At 36.3% G+C, this 20,269-nt stretch overlaps 1 protein-coding gene across 1 annotated transcript in view; it reads left to right on the top strand.

Moving 5' to 3' along the window:
* The window catches only part of LOC110542726 (cilia and flagella-associated protein 47-like), a 554,711-nt gene that overhangs the window by 108,296 nt on the left and 426,146 nt on the right, over positions 1 to 20,269 (top strand). Inside the window, exons 21-23 of the mRNA XM_060375216.1 lie at positions 2,253 to 2,347; positions 10,531 to 10,672; positions 16,110 to 16,204. Coding sequence (XP_060231199.1) covers positions 2,253 to 2,347; positions 10,531 to 10,672; positions 16,110 to 16,204 — 332 coding nt within the window. The remainder of the gene's footprint in view (positions 1 to 2,252; positions 2,348 to 10,530; positions 10,673 to 16,109; positions 16,205 to 20,269) is intronic.

Below are 20,269 nucleotides of genomic sequence, written 5' to 3'. Positions count from 1 at the left end.
AATGCACAGGGGTTCCCCTGGTTCTCTACTCTCAGATATTTCTCTGCAAGGGAAAATCCAAGTGTAAGCTATCCCTTAGCTCAGTGGAGTACACTGTTTGGCCTCAGAGCAGGGAGACCCTTACTTTGGGCAGCTGCCTCTTCTACTGTCTTAATCAGCGGTACAGAAGCTCCTTTCTGGGGCAGCTGCTGAGCTCTGGGGCCCATACTGCAGTCTGCTCTGCCATCTCAGTCACACCGAGCAGGGAGGATCATGCTTGGTGCAACCTCTGCAGCCTCAGCAGAGCAGGGAAGCTTGCGTTCTGGGCAAGGGAAACTGTAAGGGATTAGAATGTTTGCCAGTTTCAGACCCTGGAGACTTCCACAGGTGACCTGGATACAAATCGTCCAAGCTCATGGGTTGTCCCCTCTATCCCAGGAAGCCTCAATGTCTATGTTCCAGCTTCAGCTGCCTCTCTACTCAACAATTTCAGAATTTCGGATCATGTGCCCCTCAGATACGATGCTCGCTGGTAGGCTCCTTCTTGGACCCTCAACTAACTTTTCAAATGCATTTCTGTTTCCGAACTTTTCCCCTTATTCCACAGAATATTACATTGAAATATCTGACCACATTTCTCTACTTAAAAGCTCCTTTGTTTTCCTTTTACCAATAGCAGTGTTTCTACACACACGCTGCACAAAGTCAATCAACAAAGCATTAGAGCATAATAGCTTGTAAGAAAATAGTTTCTTAAAGTATTCTGAAAACTTACCTTATTATAAATATTTTATCAGATAAGTGTCTTTGGTATGTTGATTTCCAATGTGATAATATGAATAATATTTGATAGAGGGACTTATGGGAAAAGTAATGTTGAAATACATTTATGCATCCATGACAATCTACTTATTGTCATTCTAGTAATTATTCATTGACTGCACTATAGATTGTCTTTTGGAGCCATAGTATATCATATATCTCATCAGCACTGGATTTCCATTCTGTTAGAATGATACATCTATTTTCTCTACATTTCTTGATAGCCCATTGCCATTTTTAACTGGTTGCATCTTTCTGTGTACTATGGATTATTGGTAGTCTCCTTTGAACTCCTCTTAATTGAATGGAAATCAATATGTTCTTTCACTTTAATATACCAGTAGCCAGATTATTCCAGGTAGTAGTTTGAATATACTGTATATTCTATAATGTCCAATACATACGTACATAGATATATACATATACATATATATGTTTGGTTTTAGTGAAGTTGTCTATTCTAGTACTTTGTACAATATTAGTATAAGGGCAAGATCACGGAAGGAAAATATATCAGGGAATATTTATTTCACAAGATGTATTATTATACATACAACGTATTTGCTTCTAAATATTAGTTTAACTCAACTATCTATTTAATAGAAAAGTGTCTATCCTGGTTAGATATTCTTTGCTGTTTCATATTGGTATGTTTTTCCAGACTACAAAAGCTCTAGTATTAATATATAGTCATTATTTGTTTCATGGTTTGCCTATTGTACCAAGGATAAATGAATTTGAGTGAGAAGATGGATGGAATGGAAGTTACTGAATTTGATTTCCAGACAGGGACAATGAAAATTATTATCATTGGAATGAGTCATGTAACTGTAATGAGCAAGTTAGATTTTTACAAATTGTTCAGTCTAAGAAGAGTGGTTCCACTGCAACTGATATGGATATAACTTAGATCCCACGGATGCTCGGATGTAGCCCATGGCAGCTCAGTATCCAAGGGGGTTCCCTAGCAAGGGGAACAGGGACTATTTCTGACATGAACTCAGTGGCTGGCTCTTTGACCTCTCCCCCCACCCTCGAGGGAGGAGCAGCCTTGCTAGGCAACAGAGGAGGACATTGCAACCAGTCCTGAAAATACATGATAAGCTAGGGTCAGATGGAAGGGGAGGTGGACCTCCCCATCAGTGGACTTGGAAAGGGGCAGGGAGGAGATGAGGAAGGGAGGGTAGGATTAGGAGGGAATGAGAGAGCAGGCTACAGCTGGAATACAAAGTTAATAAACATAACTAATATTAATAAAATAAAAATTAAAAAAAATAATTAAAAATTAAAATAAATCATTGTTCAATTAAAAACATAATACACCTTTACCCTTAGTTATTTTAATAGTTGCATTTTGATTGCTGTGGGCATTGTAATCACATCTGCAGGGTTCACATTAAATAATACTGCTATATATATGAATAGGTTTATATATGGTTTTTATTTTGTAGGACATTGCAAAAATCCAGAAGTTCCTCATATGTATGCAATAGAAATAGAAGAAAAAACGTCTGTGGAATGTGGCATAACATTTTCTCCTGTAGAAGTAAGTTCAGTTTTCTGTTATTAACATTATAGAAGTGTAGTGGAATTACAGATTAACTATGTAATAATCTAAAAGACATAATCTCCATAATCTCAGTTCTGTGTTGACTGGGTCCTATTCTAATATGTGAATATGTTTAGTTATAAGTTTTAATTAAGTAATATAATTAATGGACATATCTAATTCATCTGAAACTATGATTATATTGTCTTTGTTGTACTTATTATCAAATTTGAAGTATGGTATGTTGTCAAGGAATGATAGGTTTAAGCTAACCATAAAGTCATTTATATTCATGATTTGTTGTGCTTTGTAATCATATTTGAAAGTGCTTCATGTAGTCATTATCTGAATTTCTCCAAACTATGTTGTGAACAATGAAAAGACATTGTTTCTATGATACTTAGTTTATTTTGTTCCTGTGATGCCCAGTTTTAATTCTAAACCGTTAAAAAACCAATCAATATAAAAGATAAATCCTTTATTGGAATGTGTCCATAAGGAAGTAATATCACTGGCTAATTTTAAGACAAGCTGTAGTATGTCTTTTTTTCAGATTTCTTAAATATGGAGAGAACTTCTTTTTGACAACTAATATAAGATTTAGAGATCAAAAGCCAAACAACAAGACAAAACAATGTAGCTAAAATAATTATTTGTACACAGTAAGTACAAAAAATGATTTACTAAGTTAAATTAATAATAATTATTCCATCATCCACATTAATATGTTAGCTAGTGTTTTCATTATGCAGGTCTTGTTTAGGGAGCCATATTGTTTATATATAACAGATGCAATTAGTCTGTCATGTCTAGAAGACACTATTCAACAGCCATACTTTTCCTACGATGCATACAATCTTTCTACCCCTCATTTACAATATTCCCTGAGGCTTAGGTATTGCGATGGCGTAGTATATGTACCAATTGGGAGTGTGGCCACACAATGTTCACTTATTCACTGTATTTTGGCCAGTTTTGGCTTATTGTAGATGCCTATATCTGGTGAAAAAAAAAAACTTTGAGGAGGAGTGAGGGTTACATTCATCTGTGAGTATACGGATAAGTATTTAAATTATAGTTAGACATATTGATTTAGAAAGATGACAATTGTAAATTCACCTCTAGGTTCTATTAACTCTCTGGCCATAAGTACTTGGCTAGATTTACAATACCATGCAGGATTTTCCTCTCATTGAACATAACTTAAGTCTAATTAGACAGCCATTGGTTACTCTTGTGAAAATAGTGCCACTATTTTAGTGGAGATATCATAGTCGCCCAGTCATTGTGCTTAGCAGGACTATTGATTGCTTTTCTCCCTTATCATCTTTCATAGTACCTTTCATGACTTAGACAACTAGCTCTCAAGGAGAAGGTTTTCAGGTTTATTTTGCCAGGTTCTTTTTCTTCAAAATATCTTTTTATTGAAATAGATTATTTAGTATATCTGTTTTTTTTTTAAGAAGGCATCTTGTTAAATTCTTTATTTATTTATTTTTTCTTTTTTTTTTTTTTTCCCTTCCAGTCCCTCCCTCTCTCCCTCATCTCCACCGTGCCCCTTTCCAAGTCCACTGATAGGGGGGACCTCCTCCCCATTCATCTGATCCTGTTTTATCAGGTATCTTCAGGACTGACTGCAAAGCCCTCCTCTGTGGCCTAACAGGACTGCTCCTCCCTTCGGGGGTGGGGAGATCAAAGAGCTAGTCATTGAGTTCCTGTTAGAAATAGTCCTGTTCCCCTCACTTTGGGAAACCAATTGGTTACTGAGCTACCACAGGCTACATCTGAGTGGAGGTTCTAGGTTATATCCATACATGGTCCTTGGTTGAATGTCAGTCTCAGAAAAGACCCTGTGCCCAGATATATTTGGTCCTTGTGGAGCTCCTATCCTTTCCCCATCAGACTAGCTCCCCTTCTTTCTTATGATTCCCTGTACTCTGCCAAAGGTTTGGTCATGAGTCTTTGCTTTGAAAACGCTGCTAGTTAGAGTCTTTCAGATGCGCTCAGTAGACTCCTGTCATATGTTCAATGCACATCCCATCTGTCTTTCAAAATGAGGATTGATCATCTTAACCCATGTCTGCTCAATTGATTATCTTTTTTAGGTGTATAGATTTCATTATGTTTATCATATCTTATATGTCTATATAAGTGAGTATATCCCGTATTTGTCTTTCTCCTTCTGGGATATTTCACTCAGAATGATCTTTTCTAGATCCCACCATTTGCCTGCAAATTTCATGATTTCCTCCTTTTTGATTGCTGAGTAGTATTCCATTGTGTAAAAATACCACAATTTCTGTACCCATTCCTCCATTGATGGACATCTTGGTTGTTTCCAGGTTCTGGCTATTACAAATAAAGCTGCTATAAACATGGTTGAGCAAGTATCCCTTTTGTGTACTTGAACGAACTTTGGGTATATACCTAGCAGTAGTATAGCTGGGTCTTGAGGAAGCACTATTCCTAATTGTCTTAGAAAGCGCCAGATAGCTTCATATGGAGAAACAGAAAACCCAGAATCTCCAAAACGATCCTGTACAACAACATATCATCTGGAGGTATCTCCATCCCTGATCTCAAGCTGTACTACAGGGCAACAGTAATAAAAACTGCATGGTATTGGCATAGAAACAGAAAGGAGGATCAATGGAACCGAAGAGAAGACCCAGAAATAAATCCACACACCTATGAATACTCAATATTTGACAAAGAAACCAAATCCATTCAATGGAAAAAAGACAGCATCTTCAACAAATGGTGCTGGACCAACTGGATGTCTACATGCAGAAAAATGAAAATAGATCCATATTTATCACCCTGTACAAAACTAAAGTCAAAGTGGATCAAGGACCCCAACATAAAACCAGATACCCTAAATCAATTGGAAAAAAAAAAGTGGGGAACAGCCTAGAACTCATTGGCACAGGAGACAACTTCCTGAACAGAACACCAACAGCACAGGCTCTAAGAGCAACAATCAATAAATGGGACCTCATGAAACGGAAAAGTTTCTGTAAAGCAAAGGATACCGTCATCAAAACAAAACGACTGCCTACAGATTGGGAAAGAATCTTCACCAACCCTTTATCTGACAGAGGAATAATATCCAGTATATACAAAGAACTAATGAAGCTGAAAAGCAGCAAACCAAGTAATCCAATTAAAAAAATGGGGAACAGAGCTAAACAGAGAATTCTCGACAGAGGAATATCGAATGGCAGAAAAACGCTTAAAGAAATGCTCATCCTCATTAGCCATCAGGGAAATGCAAATCAAAACGACCCTGAGATATCACCTTACACCCATCAGAATGGCCAAGATGAAAAACTCAAGCGATAACACATGCTGGAGAGGTTGTGGAGAAAGGGGAACCCTCCTCCACTGCTGGTGGGGATGTAAACTGGTACAACCACTCTGGAAAGCTATCTGGTTTTGTGTTGAGGTTTTGTTGTTGTTTTTATTAATCACAGGCCATTCACTTTGTATCCCAGCCATAGTCCCCTCCTTATTTTCCTCCCAATCCCTCCCTCATCTTCTCCCTGCCCCCTTCCAAGTCCACTGATAGGGGAGGTCCTCCTCCCCTTCCATCTGTCCCTAGTTTATCAAGTATCTTCAGTACTGGCTGCAGTGTCCTCCTCTGTGGCCTAGCAAGGCTGCTCCTCTCTCGGGGGGGGGGGGGTTCAAAAAGCCTGCCATTGAGTTCATTTCAGAAATAATCCTTGTTCCCCTTACTAGTGAATCCACTTAGATACTGAGTACCATGGCCTGCAACTGAGCAGGGGTTCTAGGTTATATCCATGGTCCTTGGTTGGAGACACAGTCTCATAGAAGCCCCCTGTGCCCAGTTATATTTGGTCCTTGTGGAGCTCCTGTCCTTTCCAGGTCATACTAACTCCCTTTCTTTCACATAATTCCCCACACTCTGCAGAAGTTTTGGTTATGAGTCTCAGCATCTGCTTTGATACACTGCTAGGTAGAGTCTTTCAGAGGCTCTCTGCAGTAGGCTCGGTGGGATCTAGAAAAGATCATCCTGAGTGAGGTATTCCAGGAGCAGAAAGACACACAGGGTATATACTCACTTATAAGTGGGTACTAGACCTATAAGATAGGATAAATATACTCAAATCTGTACACCTAAAGAAGATAAAGAAGAAAGAGGACCCGGGTAAGATGGTCATTCCTCACTTAGAAAGACAAATGGGATGGGCATTGGAAGTAGGAGAAAACAAGTAATAGGACAGGAGCCTACCGCAGAGGGCCTCTGAAAGACTCTACCTAACAGTGTGTGTGGTCTCTTAAGCAATAGTAGTACCTTCAAGTTCTGTTAGGGAAACAGAGGCAATGACAATCACTTAAGTTATTTTGGGAGTCTTTAGTCATCCACTGACCGACTACTTGACAAGTGTTTTCCCTTACCTGGTATTAACGTTGACTCCATTTAAACTTTCTCCTTCCTCCCACTTCTCAGTCTCATTTTCCTTAGATCTCTCCAAATGTGTGTGAGATGTATTTTTCACTCATTTACACACATGCATTTGCTTATTTATACATATCTATACACATATGTATTTTTAATTAAGCTAATAAAATAATATTTATTTGTGACTTTTAAAAACATCCTCAATTTTATTTAAAGATATCATTCATGGGGACTAGAGAGACGATATACACAGTGGTTTAAAATACTTGTTGCTCCTGAGGAAGAACCCATTTCAATGATCAACACCAACATGGTGGCTCACAAATATTTATTTCTAACTCAAGTTTTAAGGCATCCAACACACTCTGAATTCCATGGATACCAGATTCATAGGTGGTATACATGCATACATGTATACATGCAGGCTAGACATTCATACACATAAAATAAAGAAGCATAAAATATTTTTTTACAAAAGAGGTGGTTCCTCATTGATTCTGGAGTTCACCTATTTAGCTACACTTGCTGGCCACCAAGCTACAGTGGACCTTATCTCTGCAATTCCTTATTGATAGGATTACAGATATTTACTCCACAACTGTTTTTTATGTGGGTGCTGGGACTCCAAACTTAGGTGGATATGCATATACAATAAAGACTTTACCAACTGAACCATCTTCCCCATATTGTTTAATTGGTTTGTACATTTTTATAAGTAAGTCTTCATTTAAATTTATTTTTCTCTTCAATGGATATATTTATAAAACTATTTTACTTAAGTGTACTAGCTGGTTTTGTATCAGGTTGACACTAGCTAATTTTATTTCAGAAGAGGAGACCTAAGTTGAGAAAATACCCCCATCAATCAGGTGTGTGGGCAAGCCTATAGTGAATTTTCTTGGTTGATGATTGATGTTGGAGGGCCTAACTCACTGTGGGTGATGCCACCCCTGGACAGGGTTCCTGGGGTATAGAACAAAGCAAATTGAGAAAGCCAGTGAAAGAATACTAGTAAATACTACTCCACCATAGCCTCTGCATCAGCTCCTATTTCTAGGTTCCTGCTCTGACCGTCCTCAGGGATAGACTGATATGGGCTTATAAGCTGAAATAAACCATTTTCTTACCATTTTGCTTTTAGTCACAGTGTTTTAGCAAACAATAGAAACCCTAACCCTAACTGTGACATTAAGGCTCACAGTAAATTAGAAACATGTTTAAAAATTCAGTTTTAATTGCACAAAGTTCTTCAGTGGGTATATATGCAACATATTTTTACTCAAATTCACGAACATTATCAACAATGAAAAAAATTTACATCTGTTTATGTTGCAACTCTGTATGGATACTAGAAATTGATTATAGATTAAGGTAAGTCACATATTTATAATTCTGTATAATTCTTTAATTTGGTAAATATTCTGAATTCTTATTTGTTGATTTCCCTTTTTATGAATAAATTTACACAGTATATTGTAGTGTAATTCAGTTCACCTATAAGAATAATATATCTTTAATTAATTTACTCCTTGATAATTGTTTGTGGATACTATTGCAGAAGTAGACTATCCTGAGAATGAGTGTTTTAAAATGGCCATTAAAATAACACATGCTTCTGTTTTTTAGGCTTCCCAGTTTTGTTATGAAAACATTGTTTACATAAAATTCTGTGGCAGCAGATGGAATTGGCAGGATTATGGTCAGATACACTTAAATAAAATAAAAACTCATTGTTTTTCATAACCAGGGTATTGTGACTCACCAGATCCGAATAGATGCCCATTATATGAGGTTGCTAAGTAGAAACCAGTACTAGATATGTCCTTAAATATCATATTTGTTGTCATGATCTTGTGGGTTTTTCTTACCTCCAGGTTTAAAATACATATTTTAGCTTGTCTTCTTTCTACTGTTTACCTCTAGAAACTTACTAAGGGAACAGTGGGCAGTGTATTTGTGTACTGTGAGTGTGCAAATATCTTTAGTAGCATTTAGTATTTTTAGCTATGTATAAGCATTTGTATAGATGGGAAATAGTACCTCCCATAATTTTTCTCTTTTTAATTTGCATTTATTTATTTATAGTGTGTTGTGTGTGTCTGGAGGCTAGGGAACTACTTGTAGGAGTCAGTTTTCTCCTTCCACCATGTGGGTCTTGAACACAGAACTAAGGTCATCAGGCGGGGCAGCAAACATAATTATGTCCTGAACTATCTCAATGGGACATATCCATTGATTTCAATATCCATTTCCTTGATGTTAGATGTAACACATTTTTGCTTGTGCTAATGTGTTACTGTGTACATATATCCTCTGAACTGTCTTTCCTATACTTTCACGTATATTTTCATTATCTAGATTACTTTATAATTATCTAAGAATATTTTTTAATATATTTTGACACTAGCTAGAAATTTTGTGAGAAATGGTTTGGGCTCATTTTATCTCCGTAACGTTAGCTGTAGCAGCATAGATGCTTTCAGATTTTTATGATACGAATTAATCATTCTCTTTTTTAGGAGTGATATATTTAAGAAATCCATGCTTACCCAAAGATCAAAAAGGCTTTTCTCTATTTTTCGTGAAGTTTTAGGATATATAGTGGCATATTTGGTTAATTTTTTTAAAATTATATTTATTTATTTTTTATTTTTTAAATTCTTTATTAATTACACTTAATTCACTTTGTATCCCCCTGTGGTTCCCTCACTTCTCCTGTCCCAATCCCTCCCTTCCTTCACCCTCTGCATGCATGCCACTCCCTAAGTCCACTGATAGGGGAGGTCTTCTTTTCCTTCCTTTTGAGCCTAGTCAGTTAGGTCTCATCAGGAGTGGCTGCATTGTCTTCCTCTGTGGCCTGGTAAGGCTGCTCCCCCCTCAGGGGGAGGTGATCAAAGAGCAGGCCAATCAGTTCATGTCAGAAACAGTCCCTGTTCCCATTACATTGGAACCCACTTGGATACTGAACTGCCATGGGCTACATCTGTGTTATATAAAGAACAGCAAAAAATCAAGTAATCCAATTAAAAAATGGAGTACAGAGCTAAACAGAGAATTCTCAATAGAGGAATATCGAATGGCAGAGAAACATTTAAAGAAATGCTCAACCTTATTAGCCATCAGGGAAATGCAAATCAAAACGACCCTAGATTTTACCTTACACCCATCAGAATGGCTAAGATAAAAAACTCAAGAGATAACACATGCTAGAGAGGTTGTAGAGAAAGGGGAACCCTCCTCTACTGCTGGTGGGAATGTAAACTTGTACAACCACTCTGGAAATAAATCTGGCACTTTCTTAGACAACTAGGAATAATGCTTCCTCAAGATCCAGCTATACCACTCTTAGGCATATACCCAAAAAAGTCTCAAATACACAGTAAGGATATTTGCTTAACCATGTTTGTGGCAGCCTTATTTGTAATAGCCAGAAGCTGAAAACAGCCCATATGTCCCCCAGTGGAGGAATGGATGCACAAATTGTGGTATATCTACACACAGGAATATTACTCAGCAATATAAAACAAGGAAATCATGAAATTTGCAGGTTAATTTTTAATAAAGAGATATTAAGAAAACAATTTAGCTCATAGTTTGGGTGACATTTTTCACATAATGAATAATGTATCCTTAACTTTATTAAATAAAGATTTTAATTGTCACAAGTTAATGTTATTAGAAAAGGGTAATTTGGGTGAATCAACATTATCAAAGCCCTCAAAGTTATAATTATTTTTTTCCTTTTTTATTTTGACAGATAGCATCATATGAATTTAGCTTTCCTGTCCATATTAATTCCTTTAAGGCTTCAGAGCTCTACTCTGAATATTTGTCACAGAAAAAGACTTTGATGCCAAGAACATCACCACTTATTCCACCATGTTTTGTTCAAGCTACTGGTATGTAATATGAAATAGTCAACTGAGTAGATTTACAGTTAGTCAAAGAGTTACACTTAATATCTAAAAGTAAGAAATAAACAGTATCATTTTAAGTTTTCAAAATTTGGAATATTAAATTAAATCCCTACTCAATTTCTTTTTATGTGACTGAAACCATAAATGTGTGAGTTGATATCTTAATAGTACAAATGTTTGCATATTTGACTCTTTCTGAATAAAATTGGAAGAATATAAAAAATTCAAGTTAAGACAACATGTAAATTATTAAAACATAATGATTTGAAAGTAAAATGAAATAAGTAAAATTTTCTTAAATATTTCATAAAAACAGAGAATTACAAAAGGGTAGCTAAATATTTTTAAACATATAAATTTTGGGATTACTTGTCGAATATTTCTTTGTCCATATTCTAACAAAAAAAATACAAAATTTTATACTCTTCCAGCTATACTTTTGACAAGTTGTAGTTTTGCTGTTTATTATATATGTTTATTTACTTTCTTTGACATTCAAGAAGCCTGTAATTTGGATGTATATACTGTGCTCTAATACCAAGTTAAATTGTTAATAATAATATACTGATTGATGTGAGATCACTTAGTCACTATGTTGCAGATGGAAAGAGAGGCTACACTGAACTAGTATGCCAATGTTGTAAATTTATGGAACTCACTAAAATATTCCAAATTAAAAGTACTATGGGTAGCATGAAGCTCTATGAATTTGAAGTTTTGACCTTAAGATGCCTTTGATAAAAAATTCACTTAAAATTTCCTTTTCTGAAATTAATAAATTATCTCTCACATTTTACATTTGTAATAAGATTTTTCATATTATTTTCATTGTTGTTTATTTATTTATTTATTTTTACTAATTATACTTTATTCACTTTGTATCCCAGCTGTAGCACCCTCCTTCATTTCCTCCCAACCCTACCCTACCGCCCTCATCTCCTCCTGTGCCCATCCGCATGTCCACTGATAGGGGATGGCCTCCTCCCATTCTATCTGATCCTAGCCTATAAGGTCTCATCAGGACTGGCTACAATGTCTTCTTTATGGCCTGGTAAGGCTTCTCCCCATTCAGGGGGAGGTTGATCAAAGAGACAGCCACTGAGTTCATGTCAGAGACAGTCCCTGTTCTCATTACTAGGGAACCCAATTGAAGACTGAGCTGTCATGGGCTTCATCTATGCAGGGGTTCTAGGTAATCTCCATGAATGGTCCTTGGTTGGAGTATCAGTCTCAGAAAAGACCCCTGTGCCTAGAGTTTTGGTTCTGTTGCTCTACTTGTGGAGCTCCAGAATCATCTAGGTCTTTTTATCTACCCCTTCTTTCCTAAGATTCCCTGAGCTTTGCCCAAAGATTGGCTATAAGTCTCTGCATTTGCTTTGATAGCCTGCTGGGTAGATTCTTTCAGAGATCCTCTGTGGTAGGCTCTCATCTTGTCCCTTATTTTCACCTTCTTCTGATGTCTATCCCATTTGCCTTTGTGAATGAGGATTGAAGGCCTTATATAGGGTCTTCCATCTTGCTAAGCTTTTTAGGTGTATAAATTTTAGCAGGCTTATCCTTTATGTCTTATATCCACTTATGAATGAGTGTATATCATGTGTGTCTCTCTGCTCCTGGATACCTCATTCATGCTGATTTTTTCTACTTCCCACCATTTGACTGCAAATTTTACTATTGCCTTCTTTTAAATGCTGGGGAGTGTTCCATTGTGAAAACTTACCACACTTTCTATATCCATTCATCTGCTGAGGGACATCTGGGTTGTTTCCAGATTCTGGCCATTACGAATAAAGCTGTTATGAACCTGGATTAGCAAATGTCCTTGTTGTATACTTAAGCATATTTTGAATATATGCCTAGGAGTGGTATAGCTGGATCTTGAGATAGCACTATTCTTAAATGTCCGAGAAAGTTCCAGGTTGATTTACAAAGTGGTTTTACAAGTTTACATTCCCACCAGCAATGGAGGAGGGTTCCATATCCTCTCCAGCATGTATTGTCACCTCAGATTTTTGTCTTAACCATTCTGTTGAGTGCAAGGTGAAATCCAGTTCTCTTCAAACTATTCCACAAAATAGAAACAGAGTGAATATTACCAAACTCATTCTATGAAGCCACAGTCATCTTGATACTTAAACCACACAAAGACCCAATAATAAAAGTCAAATTCAGACCTATCCCTCTTATGAACATTGATGCTAAAATACTCAATAAAATACTTGCAAAAGGAATCCAAGAACACGGAAAATATATCATCCAAGATGATCCAGTAGGCTTCATCCCAGGCAAGCAGGGGTGGTTCAACATATAGAACTCTATCAATGTAGTCCAACATATAAACAAACTGAAGGAGAAAAGCCACATGATCATCTCCATAGATGCCCGAAAAATCATTTGACAAAATCCAAACCCTTTCATGTTTAAGGACTTGGAGAGATCAGAAATACAAGGCACATACCTGAACATAGTAAAGACTATATACAGCAAACCTATATAAAACATCAAACTCAATGGAGAAAAACTTAAATCAATCCTTCTGAAATCCGGGACAAGGCAAGGAGCCCACTCTCTCTGTATCTCTTCAACATTTTTTTTTGTATTTACCGTGAATATTCTGAGATGTTAATTTACTTCATGATAATTGTATTATTTTTATGATTTTTAACATTTCTTTTTAAAAATATTCAAATGTATCTCTCTTCTAAATTTCAGAACAATGAGATATTCTGAGAAAGTGCCAGATTTATTTCTAAAGTAGTTGTACAAGTTTACATTCCCACCAGCAATGGAGGAGAGTTCCCTTTCTCCACAACCTCTCCAGCATGTGTTGTCACTTGAGGTTTTGATCTTAGCCATTCTGATGGTTGTAAGGTAAAATCTCAGGGTCATTTTGATTTGCATTTTCCTGATGACTAAGGAAGCTGAACATCTCTTTAAGTGTTTTTCTGAGATTTGATATTCTTCTATTGAGAATTCTCTATTTAGCTCTGTAACCCATTTTTTAAATTGGATTACTTGATTCATTGCTTTTTAACTTCTTGAGTTCTTTACATATTCTGTATATTAGTCTTCTTTCAGAATTAGCATTGGTGAAGATACTTTCCCACTCTGTATGCGGTTGGTTTGTTCTGATGACAGTGTTCTTGGCTTTACAGATGCATTTCCATTTCATGAGGTCCAGTTTATTGATTGATGATCTTAGAGCATGTGCTGCTGGTGTTCTGTTCAGGAAGTTATCTCCTGGGCCAGTCAGTTCAAGGCTCTTTCCTCCTTTTTTTTTCTAACTGTTTTAGTGTGTCTGATTTTATTTTGAGGTCTCTGATCCACTTAGACTTTAGTTTTGTGAAGGGTGATGAATATGGATCAATTTGCATTTTTCTACATGTAGATATCACGTTAGAAAAGCACCATTTATTGGAAATGTTATAATTTTTCCTTTGTATGGTTTTGGCTTCTTTGTAAAAAATCAGGTTGAGGCAGAGGATGAGACTCATAGTCTAACTTTGGGCAGAATTCATGGAATTTCATGAAAGAAGGGGGAGAAAGACCTAGAGGGGACAGGAGCTCCAAAAGGAGACAAACAGTGCCAAAAAAAGCTGAACCCTGGGGTCCCTGAAGAGAATGATACCCTAACCAAAGACAATGCATGGTGAGGACCTAAAACCCAGACTCAGCTATAGCCCATTGACTCAGGCTCCAAGTGGAGTCACTAGTAAGGGTAGTAGGCAATTTTTCTGGCATGAACTCAGTGTCAGGCTCTCTGGTCACCTCCCCCTGGGCAGTGCAGCCTTGCCAGGCCACAGAGGAAGACAATGCAACCAGTCCTGATGAGATAGGATAAGCTAGGGTCAGATAGAAAAAGAGCAGGTCCTCCCCTATCAGTGGACTATAGGAGGGCCATACTGGGAGAAGAGGGTGGGAGTATAGAATTGGGAGGAGTCAGGGGAGGGGGCACAGCAGGGATACAAATTGAATAAATTCTAATAAAATGAGAAACAAAAGAATGAGATTTTCCTCGTTTCTTCTCTACTTTTAATGGTTTTGTCAATTTGTAGTAGCCTGAGTTCTATTTTCTGAAGAACTTTTACAATTTATAGGGTTACATTTTTTTGCTAAAACATTTTATTTTATCTTTATAATGATTTCTATGAAATTTTGACTGTGTTTTCCCCTAGTTTCTTTTGCTCTTTGCTTGCTTTTACATCTTTATTACTGACTCTCAAATTGTTGATTTCCATATAGCATATTTTATCTTTGGTATTCTGGACAGGATGCATGTTTAAATATAGGTAGCAGTTGGTCTGAAACATTAGGCCTTTAATATTTGGTGATTCTCAGAAAATGTTGGTGGAGAAATCTCTCTGATGGAGACTATGTTTAATTGAAACTATGTTTTCCAGATGATAATGGATAATGTCAAAACAAAGCTTTGAGTTTACAGACATAATATAGGTAGTATTTTTTTCTGGCTTTACAATAAATTATCGCTAATTTACAAATTGAAAAGCCATTTTGTATATGATTCTTGGTTTAGACCTATGAAACTTGTCTTAATGTTTCTCATGACTGGAATTGCGTATGATACATTGGATCAAACCATTAATAAGATTCTCGTTTCTCACATATATCAATCCCTTGGTAAAGCAACCATAAATTTGATTGACTATCTTAAACTTATATACTCATCACATCTGATACCCTATGGTTTTATTTTATCAAGAATTTAAATGTTTCAAAATTAAGGTTAAGGAGGCAAGGGAAAGAATAGATAAAAAATTACCACCCTTTTTATAACTTTTTAATCTAAATTCTCAATAATCTTGTCACTTATTTATTTATTTCCCTGCATTCCAATCATGTTTTGCTTCTCCCTTTCTGCATGATTTATACCTAGCTATAGAGATCAAAGTACTATCCCTTATCCTTTATTGTTTCAATTTTGACTATATTTTATTATTTTTAGTATATCAGTGGTATTGTCTTGTTTTATGTATAATTTATGACCACTAAAAATTTATAAAATGTGATGAGACCTGATAAAGTAGGTTGAGATGGAAGGGGAGGAGGACCTCCACTATCAATGGACTGAGGGAGGAGCATGGGAGGAGAAGAGGGAGGGAGGCTGTGAGTGGGAGAGGACTAGGAAGGGGACTACATCTGGGATACAAAGTAAATAAACTGTAATTAATAAAAAATAAATGACAATAGAATTATATACTTCTCAAAAAATTATAAAATGAAAATTTGTAATTTTGGAAAACAATGTATTTTTAAAATGTTTGAAATGGAATTTTATTTTTTGACTTGGAGTATAAAAAAACAGACCTAATATTCTTATTATTTTCTTTGGAGAACATACTAAATAGTGTCCACATTCTGTGTTTAATATTTTAAGATATTTTTACTTTTATTTTTAAAGTGTTGCAAGCACCATTGGAATTATCCAGCACTGCATTTATCTTTAAAATCCCATTACATGAGCTTCAACATAATAAGGAGATCACAAGCATTCAGGTATATAAATAATTAATATACATTTTAGCTCAAAATTATTTGGGTTTTCACTTAATTGATTATTTGAAAGCATGAGTGGTTTGAAATTTTGCCTATTAGTAATGTGTCACATATATCATATATTCAGGATATTTGTAGCAGCAACACTGGATATTATAGATAATAGTATGTATATGTGTGTGTATAAATATATATCAGTTATATATGTAGAGTATATATATATATATTACCCAATACTTCCACACTTTCAGAAATACTTTTTTCTGTATATGATGTGAATGTACCATGCATGTGCATGGGTGTGTTAATAACTGCTTAAGCTTACCAAGTTGGCCCATGGTCTTTTGAGAAGTTTCAGAATTTTCCTGCTGTTGCCTTCCATCACACTGAAAGAGCACAGGATTATAGTTGAGCATGATTGCACATGGCCTGTTGTTTGTTTCTGGAGATTTGAAGCCATATTATCATTCTTGCCATAGTAGAACTTTACCCACTGAGCCATCTAACAAGCTTCTGTAAAAATAAATTTTTAAAAGTGGCTGCATTGTCCTCTTATGTGGCCTGGTAAGGCTGCTCCCCTCTCAGGGGGAGGTGATCAAAGTTTTCTCGTGTACCAATGAGTTCTAGTGTATTCCTGACTTTTTTTCTAGCCGATTTAATGTGTCTGGTTTTATGTTGAGGTCTTTGATCCACTTGGACTTCAGTTTAGTGCAGGGTGATAAGTATGGATCTATTATCATTTTTCTACATGTAGACATCCAGTTGGACAGGCACCATTTGTTGAAGATGCTATCTTTTTTCCATTGTATGTTTTTGGCATCTTTGTCAAAGATGAGGTATCCATAAGTGTGTGGGTTTATTTCTGGGTCTTCTGTTCGGTTCCATTGATCCACCATTCTGTTTCTATGCCAATACCATGCAGTTTTTATAACTGTTGCTCTATAGTACAGCTTGAGATCAGGGACGGAGATACCTCCAGAAGATCTTTTATTGTAGAGGATTGTTTTAGCAATTCGGGGTTTCTTGTTATTCCATATGAAGTTGAGAATTTTTCCTTCCAGGTCTGTAAAGAATTGTGTTGGCAATTTGATGGGAATTGCATTAAATCTGTAGATAGCTTTTGGTAAAATGGATATTTTTACTATGTTAATCCTGCCAAACCATGAGCATGGGATATCATTCCATCTTCTCATATCTTCTTCTATTTCTTTCTTCAGAGACTTGAAAATTTTTTTTTCATACAAGTCTTTGACTTGCTTGGTTAGGGTTACACCAAGGTACTTTATGTCATTTGTGGCTATTGTGAAGGGTGTTGTTTCCCTAATTTCTTTCTCAGCCCTTTTGTCTTTTGTATACAGGAGTGCTACTGATTTTTTTGAGTTAATTTTGTATCCAGCCACTTGGCTGAAGGTGTTTATCAGCTGTAGGAGTTCCCTGGTAGAGTTTTTGGGGTCACTCACATATACTATCATATCATCTGCAAATAGTGATAATTTGACTTCTTCCTTTCCAATTTGTATCCCCTTGATCTCCTTCAACTGTCTTGTTGCTCTAGCAAGGACTTCAAGCACTATGTTATGGTGAAGAGATATGTAGAGAGTGGGCAGCCTTGTCTTGTCTATGATTTCAGTGGGATTGCTTTAAGTTTGTCTCCGTTCAGTTTGATGTTGGCTATAGGCTTGCTGTATATTGTCTTTACTATGTTTAGAAATGTGCCTTGTATCCCTGATTTCTCCTATACTTTAAACATGAATGGATGTTGGATTTTGTCAAATGCTTTTTCAGCATCTAGGGAGATTTTCATGTGGATTTTTCTTTCAGTTTGTTAATATGGTGGATCAAATTGATGGATTTCTGTATATTGAACCACCTCTGCATACCTGGAATGAAGCCTACTTGGTCATAGTGGACAATATCTTTGATGTGTTCTTGGATTTGGTTTGCAAGTATTTTGTTAAGTATTTTTGCATCAATGTTCATAAGGGAGATTGACCTGAATTTTTCTTTCTTTGTTGAGTCTTTGTGAGGTTTAGGTACCAAGGTGACTGTGGCTTAATAGAATGAGTTTGGTAATGTTCCTTCTGTTTCTATTTTGTGGAATAGTTTGAAGAGAATTGGAGTTAGCTCTTCTTTGAAGGTCTGGTAGAATTCTGCCCTGAAGCCATCTGGTCCTGGGCTTTTTTTGGATGGGAGACTTTTGATGACTGCTTCTATTTCATTGGGGGATATAAGACCATTCAATTGATTTACCTGGTCCTGATTCAGCTTTGGTAAGATAAATTGATCAAGAAAATTGTCCATTTTGTTTAGATTTCCAAATTTTGTGGCATATAGACTTTTGAAGTAAGTCCTAATGATTGTTTGGATTTCCTCAGTGTCTGTAGTTATGCCCCCATTTTCATGTCTGATTTTGTTTATTTGGGCGGTGTCTCTCTGTGTTTTAGTTAGCTTGGTTAAGGATTTGTCTAGCTTGTTGATTTTCTCAAAGAACCAGCTCTTGGTTTCATTGATTCTTTGAATTGTTTTATTTGTTTCTAATTGATTGATTTCAGCCCTGAGTTTGATTATTTCCAGCTGTCTGCTCTTTCTTGGTGTGTCTCTTTCTTCTTTTTCTAGGGTTTTTAAGTGAGCCATTAAGTTGCTTGAATGAGCTGTCTCGAATTTCTTCTTGAAGGCACTTAGTGCTATGGACTTTCCTCTTAGCACTGCTTTCATTGTGTCCCACAAGTTTGGGTATGTTGTGTCTTCATTTTCATTGATTTCTAGGAAGACTTTAAATTCTTTATTTCTTCCCTGACCCAGCTGTCATTTAGTAACTAGTTGTTCAGTTTACATGTGTGTGCACGCTTTTTGCTATTTCTGTTATTGTTGAGGTCCAGCTTTATTCCATGGTGATCAGACAAGATACAAGGGATTATTTCAGTCTTCTTGTATCTGTTGAGGCTTGCTTTGTGACAAAGTATATGGTCTATTTTGGAGAATGTTCCATGAGGTGCTGAGAAGAAGGTAAATCTTTTGTGTTTGGGTGTAAGGTTCTGTAATGTCTGTTAGGTCCATTTGATCCATGACCTCTGTTAGCGACATTGTTTCTTTGTTAAATTTCTGTTTTGTTGACCTGTCCTTTGTTGAGAGTGGGGTGTTGAAGTCTCCCACTGTTAATGTGTGGGGATCTATATGTGGTTTAAATTTTATCAATGTTTCTTTGGGTGTTCTTGTATTTGGGGCATAGATGTTCAGGATTGTGATGTCTTCCTGGTGGAATTCTCCTTTGATGAGTATGAAGTGTCCTTCCCCATCTCTTTTTATTAATTTTGGTTGAAAGTCTATTTTATCAGATATTAGAATGGCTACTCCTGCTTGCTTCTTGGATCCATTTGCTTGGAAAGTCGTCTCCCAACCCTTTCCCCTCAAGTAATGTCTATGTTTTTTGTTTTAGGTGTGTTTCTTGTATGCAACATAGAGCTGTTTTTTGTTTACGTATCCATTCTCTTAATCTGTCTCTTTTTACTGGAGAGTTGAGTCCATTGATATTGAGAGAGATTAATGACCAGTTGCTGTTAGATCCTTTGATTTTGATGTTGGCTGTGGTCATAAGGTTGTGTGCTTGGTTGCTTTTTGTTTTACTGTAGTGAGGTTATTTATTTCCTGTGTTTTCTTGAAAGGAGCTAATTTTTTTGGGTTGTATTTTCCCTTCCAGTGTCTTCTGTAATGCTGGATTTGTGTGTAGATGTTGTTGAAATTTGTTTTTGTCATTGAAATTTTTTTTTCTCAGTCTATGAGGACTGAGAGCTTTGCAGGGTATAGGAACCTGGGCTGACATCTGTGTTCTCTTAGGGTCTGCATGATATCTGTCCAGGCCCTTCTGGCTTTCATAGTCTCTGTTGAAAAGTCAGGTGTGATTCTAATGTGTTTGCCATTATATGTTACTTGACCTTTTCTCTTGCAGCTTTTAGTATTTTTTCTTTGTTCTGTATACTTACTGTTTTGATTATTATGTGGCGGGAGGATTTTCATTTCTGGTCAAATTTGTTGGGTGTTCTGTAGGCTTCATGTATTGTTATTGGC

This window comes from Meriones unguiculatus, chromosome X (genome assembly GCF_030254825.1).
Source record: "Meriones unguiculatus strain TT.TT164.6M chromosome X, Bangor_MerUng_6.1, whole genome shotgun sequence".
Taxonomy (NCBI): Eukaryota; Metazoa; Chordata; class Mammalia; order Rodentia; family Muridae; genus Meriones; species Meriones unguiculatus.
The sequence above is the reverse complement of the archived record's forward strand: the minus strand, read 5'-3'. Positions and strand labels throughout refer to the sequence as shown.